This window comes from Eumetopias jubatus, unplaced genomic scaffold (genome assembly GCF_037043125.1).
Source record: "Eumetopias jubatus isolate StellerSeaLion01/CBP00866 unplaced genomic scaffold, mEumJub1_p1.0 scaffold_8, whole genome shotgun sequence".
NCBI lineage: Eukaryota > Metazoa > Chordata > Mammalia > Carnivora > Otariidae > Eumetopias > Eumetopias jubatus.
The window spans coordinates 136,969,991-136,975,990 of NW_028274814.1; the positions used below are offsets into that span (position 1 = coordinate 136,969,991).

Below are 6,000 nucleotides of genomic sequence, written 5' to 3' on the forward strand. Positions count from 1 at the left end.
CAAACCTCTATGTGTGGAGGAGTTTGTATACGACAATAAATAGCTGGAATGGAAGAGAAAAAAGTTTGTGGGAAGGTTAATGCGTTCAGTTTGGGATCTCTAAGTGGGGATGTCCATTTGAAAGGTGAACACATAAATCTAGAGATCAGAAGTGGGGGGCGCTGGAGGTGCAGATGTGGGAACCGGCCACGTGGAAGCCATGGGGGAAACATGCCATGCTGGAAGAGAAGGGAGCCCTATGAAACACTGACTTTTAAGGAAGTAGAATTCATTCACTCAAAAAATATTTACTGAGCACCTGTCGTATTATCAGCCACTGCTCTAGGCACTGAAGGACTACAGAACAAGACAGGTAAGATCCACCCTTGCACAGCTTAGAGTCTGCAGGGGAGAGGAAAGACAAGAAGCAGATAATAAATAAATGAATAAAGGTAATGGTAGACATTATAAGACAGTAAGAAGGAACGGGGCAGAGAGAGGTGGGAGCTGTTTTAGGTGGAGAAATCTGGGAAGTCCTCTCAAGGTATTTGATGAACTGAACCAGAATGATAAGATGAGCCAGTCAGACAAGAAGCTGGAGGGAACACAGCAACAGGTAAAGGGTCCTTGAGCAGGAATAAGCTTGATGTGTCCAGGAAAGCAAAAGGCCAGGGTAGACAGAACATGCGTGTGTCGCATGAGACGGAAGGCAGAAATTGCTGAGACTGGGGTGGGTGATGCTTCTGTGCCTGCACAAGGACTGAGGTTGTCTCCACATGTAACGGGAAGGCTCCAGAGAGTTCAAGCAGGACAGTGATCTCTAACATATGCTGTGTTCACAAATCACACAGGCTGCCACGTAGAGAGTAGATTCTAGAGGTGCAAGAAATGAGAACAGAAGCCCAGAGATGAGTCAATTCCAAGGGTCCAAGAAGAGGTGATTATGGCCTGAACCAGGTGGTAGCCCTGGATGTCAGGCGGGGAAGGGGGAGTGTCGGGGGGTGCAGACAGATTAGAGGTAGTCTGCTAGACACAGAGCAGACAATGCTTTGCTGATCAACTGGCTCAGCAGGGCAGGGCAGGAAGAAACCAAGGATAACTGGGGGCTGGGCTGAAAGAACTACATAGATGATGGTGCCATTTACTGAGACGGAGAACACCAGGAATCAAGAGATCTGGTTGGCTGGCTCAGGTCTGAAATGCCCAGCAGATGAAGCCCAAGCAGAGAGGTCTAGATAGGCCACTGGAGATCTGATCTGGAGCTCAGGAGGGAAGTCCCAATGGGGCTATCATTTTGGTTACTCATGATACATAGGGACGTGGAGCCAGCAGCTCACCTAGGAGGGGGCAGACTCGGGGGAGAGGACTGGGTACACAGCTCAAGGGAGAAGAGACTGACATCTCCCACAAGACTCCCAGGGGTCCTGCCATGCTCCCCTCTCCATTTCTGACTGTCTCGGGATTCTCAGAAGCAGCTGATTCACAGGGAGGAGCCACGTGATTCCACATGGGCTGGGGAACAGGATTTCTCCCTCTGCCCACCCAGCCCAGAGCTCCTCCTCCTGCACCCAGGGTCATGGGGGGGGGCCCTCTCCTGTTAACTTCTGTCTACCTCAAAATCTTTCTTCAGACTTTTCAAGTATATTTTTAGTTGCTTTCCAAGAAGCCCCATCTTTGCAATCAACAATTCTAATTTAAATGTATCAGAAATATCAGTTTGAAACTCATTGGCATTTGAAGGAAAACTTTTTCTTTCACGTGCCTAATGCACCTTCCCAGATTTAAAATGAAAGCAGTAACCAAACTTGCATAACCTGCTGGTGGGAGTACAAATTGATATAATCTTCCTGGAGGGCAATTTGACAAAATTTTCTATATCCGTTTAGAATATACAAAGTCACAACAGACTGTCACTCTCACCCTCACGATGTGAAAAAGTCAGATAAGCTAAACTATATAGTTTTTAAACCCATTGAGAGAACTGAGGGACACAAAAAAACCTAAATCCCAGAAAGGGTAAGCCACTCCTCTGAGAGGAATGACACAGGACGCCTTTATCTTTGCAGAGCCAGGGGAAGTAAAGCAAATCCATTCTAGATTGGGGAGAGGAAAAAAGAACCAGCTGTTCAGTGGCCACATGTGGACAGGTTGTGATGGGTTCGCAGGCCAGGGTTCACAGACCGAGTCTGCACCGGGCCCCTGGGGCCTTCCTGCAGGCGTAAGAGGCACACCAGAACTGGGGGCAAGGCACAGAGCTGCGTGATGTGGCCCCAGGAGGGCAGGCCCGTCTGGGAGTGTAAGCTGCTCGCCAAAGGCTGAGGACAGGGCCGGAGAACAGAGCCCCTCCGAAGGCACCCGGGGCTTCACGGAACATACCTCAGTGGCCCACTGCAGCCTGGAGGCAGGGCGGCAGGGCGGAGAAAAGCCTCCTAGGGTGCTGGAAACTAGGAGCTGGGCCAGAGGACAAAGAGAACCCCCCAGAGATCCTCCAAAACCAGCAGGGGGGCTGTAAAGCAGAGCGCTCTCCCAGGTATGCCAACCCGGAAGGAAATAGAAAGGCCTGGAATCTCAGCAGGGCTCAGATGTCAAGACCTGTTGAAGGGAAGTATTTGAAACCAGTGGCAACTGCAACCAAGTCGAGAACAGCTCCGTCTGGAGATGAACCTGTGCCTGCCCAGCTCACGTGAAGCCTGAGAGAAGAGGTGTTCCCTCTCCTGGCCGGACTAGTACCTTCTCTTTCCACTGGGCTTCACACTAATGTCTGCTATTAAATCTTTTTTAAAATTGCAAGACAAATGAAATGAGAAGAGGTGACCTAATCAAGAGCACGAAACAGTCAGAAGATCCGGAGAGAGAACAGATGGGGAAATGATCAGGTATTTAAGACGAGAACAGTAAACATGTTCAAGAGATTACAGGAAAACTTGACAATGCGCTGCATGTACAGGGCTTTCAGCAGAGAAAAGGAAACTGTTTCTGAAAGCACACAGCAAGGCTAGAAATTAAAAATACAGTATCAGAAGTGAAAAGCTCATTTGATCTGCTTAACACCAGACTAAACGTGATAGAAGAAAAGCCTAGTGAATAGAAAGTCAGGTCAACAGAAATTCTTCACATTTGAACATATAGCAAAAAACACTGTAAATGGAAATCAGGTGTCTCATATCTGTGGTTACCCCGTGAGCGGTGCTTATTTAATATGTGAGTTATACAAACACGTCACCTCCACATACACGTGTGTGCATGAGAGAGACCAGCCAAACACTTCACGGTGATTACCTTTGGGGAGACAAATGGTGCTAGGAGACTTTTAATTTAAACAAGAAAAAATAATTCAGTATTGAGAATTGCCATCAGTAGAAATAGAAGGCAAATGACAAAAGGGAAAAAGAGACACTGATGGCATGTAAGGCAGATGAAAGATTAGTATCTTCCGTACAGAGAGAGCTCCTGCGAATCACTGGACAGACCCACTGCAGGTAAATGGGCAGAGGATATCAATGGGCAGCTCACAAAAGACAGACAGAAAGCTGACAAACTGGAGGACCAAAGTTACCTTTATGGTTAAAGAAAGGCAAATGGAATCACAACAGAATATTGCACTTGCGTATCAAATGGAGAAGATGTAAAGAGAGAATATTCTGTGTTAGGATACGTAGAGACAAACACGTTCAAATGTTACTTGTGGGGATGCCCAGGCACAAACTTCTAACGGGCAATGTGGTGGGGCTCATCAAGAGCCTCAGTGGGGATGCCCTCTGACCCAGCAATGCCACTTCACCCCAGACTTCTCTGTGGGAGCCAAAGGTAAACTGAGATGTGTCCAAAGTACACTGTACACATGGAGCTGCTGAAAGGTGTTGGAAGCTGCTAGCCGACACCCACTATCCATTCTCCCCTCCTCCCTTGGAACCAGAGACCCTGAAATCTGGGGATACAGTCAGCCATCCAGAGGTCTGTATTTCCAGGCTCCCTGGAAGATGTCCGTGACCGCAAGATTCAAGTTTTGCCCAGTGAGGAAGCAACAGTGTCCAGTATGACTTGACTGGAATGCCTTCCCCCCTCACAAGGCAGAATTCAGTGTATCCTTGCCTTTGTCCCCTTGGAGGCTGCCTGGTGCCTCGGGATGTGCACCCACCATGCTTGCTGCGCACGCGCTTCTGTTCCAGTAGCATTTGTCTCACGCAACTAAAATTCTTTAGCCCCCTCTCTAGACTGTGAGTGCCTCCAGGGCAGGCCCTCTACTGGACCCACCTCTTTATCCTCAGTACTAATGACAGTTCTTGTCACATACTGGGGCTCAGAAAATGTTCAGGAAAGAAGGAAGAGATGGAGGGCGGGAAGAAATGACATATACTTTGGGGAAATTATTATGTTAAATTTTATTGCTTTAAAACTGAGAGATGCAAATGAGTTTAAAACTTATATCCACACAAAAACCTGTATGAAAATGTTTACTGCAGTTTTATTCATGATTGCCAAGACATGAGAGCAACCAAAATGTCTTTCAGTAGTGAAGAGATAAGTGAACTATGGTACATCCATATAAGAGAACATCATTCAGAGATTAAAAAGTGGATATTATACCATAAAAGACAGGAAAGAGCCTTAAGTGCACACTGCTAAGGGAAAGAAGCCCATCTGAAAAGGCTACATAACTGTATGAGTCTAACTCTAGAACATTCTGAAAGGGCAAAACTATGGAGACAGTAAGAAGACCAGTGGTTGTCCAGACTAGGGGCAGGAAGGGATGGATAGGTGGAAGACGGGGGATTTTTAGGGTAGTAAAATGATTCTGTGTGATACCATAATGCTGGATACATGTCCTTAAATGTTTATCAAAACCCAGAGAATATACAACACAAAGAATGAACTCTACTGTAGACTGTAGACTTTAGTTGATGACAATGGATCAATAATGGCCCATCCACAATAACAAAGGCACCTCACTGATAAAGCAAGATGTTATTAATGAGGGACATTGGGGGTAGGGAGTGAAGGGGTGTTTGGGAACTCTCCACACTTCAGCTCCATTTTTCTGTAACCCTAAAACTGCTCAAAAAAAATTGTCTACTAGTTAAGAAAAACTAAGTGAGGAGGTATAGTAGAAAACACCATAGTTAAAAAGTGTGAGCGCCTCCAGGGCAGACCCTCTACTGGACCCACCTCTTTATCCTCAGTACTTACGACAGTTCTTGTCACATACTGGGTTCAAATCCTGTCCCTGCCTCTTTAAAACTATGCAACTTTTGGGCAAGTGGTTTAATCAACCTCTGTCTCAGTTTCCCCATAAAGAATATAGGGACAGTAATACAATCGATTTTGTATCTCTATTGCGTGTGGTTAAATGACATGTGAAGCTTTTGTACAGAGCCTGGTGCATACTAAACATACCTAAGTGATATCTACTGTTAGTGTTTTTTCTTCATGATACTCACCCGAAGAGGAAGGTCTAAACATATTTTGGAAACTGGTCCTTGAATACACTCTACATGGTGAAGAGTGAGGTCTTAAATTCATGAACTTTCGTGTGTGAGGATACGAAGTATGCCAATCTGGTATACTCGCCATTTTGTACATTAAATCCCTGTGACATAAAAGAAAACAGATTACATTATCTTCAAACATACATTACAAAGGTGGCCAACCTCCTGTCCTTTTCTGAAAGGACAGCCAGAAACTCTAAAAGTGCTAGTCATGACCTTCTTGCCAATGTTTCAAAAACTATTCTTACAATAAACACAAAATCATGATTTTAGACTCATTTTTAGCAGATCTGATAATTTTCAAAAATGAGAAAATAAGGACGTTCTTGGATAGGAAAATTCATCTGTGTCTTGACTACCACAGACTCATTTCTTTGGTGGGCAGTAAAGGTGGAAAGTTTGGATTCTCTATGCTCTCACTGCATATCCATCACTGTCAGAGGCAGAGCAAGAGACAACACCACCAAAGACGGTGCAGTAAGGACCTCTGAAAATCCTCTCCTCCATGAAAGTAAGGTAAGAAAACTGGCAAACT

The 6,000-nt window shown here is 45.5% G+C and overlaps 1 protein-coding gene across 1 annotated transcript in view; it reads right to left on the reverse strand.

The window, feature by feature from the left end:
* EFCAB6 (EF-hand calcium binding domain 6) overlaps positions 1 to 5,559 on the reverse strand; it is a 204,428-nt gene extending 198,869 nt beyond the window's left edge. The window contains exon 1 of the mRNA XM_028115294.2: positions 5,418 to 5,559. Within this exon, the coding sequence (XP_027971095.2) occupies positions 5,418 to 5,559 (142 nt within the window). The remainder of the gene's footprint in view (positions 1 to 5,417) is intronic.
* Between the last annotated feature and the right edge of the window lie 441 nt (positions 5,560 to 6,000).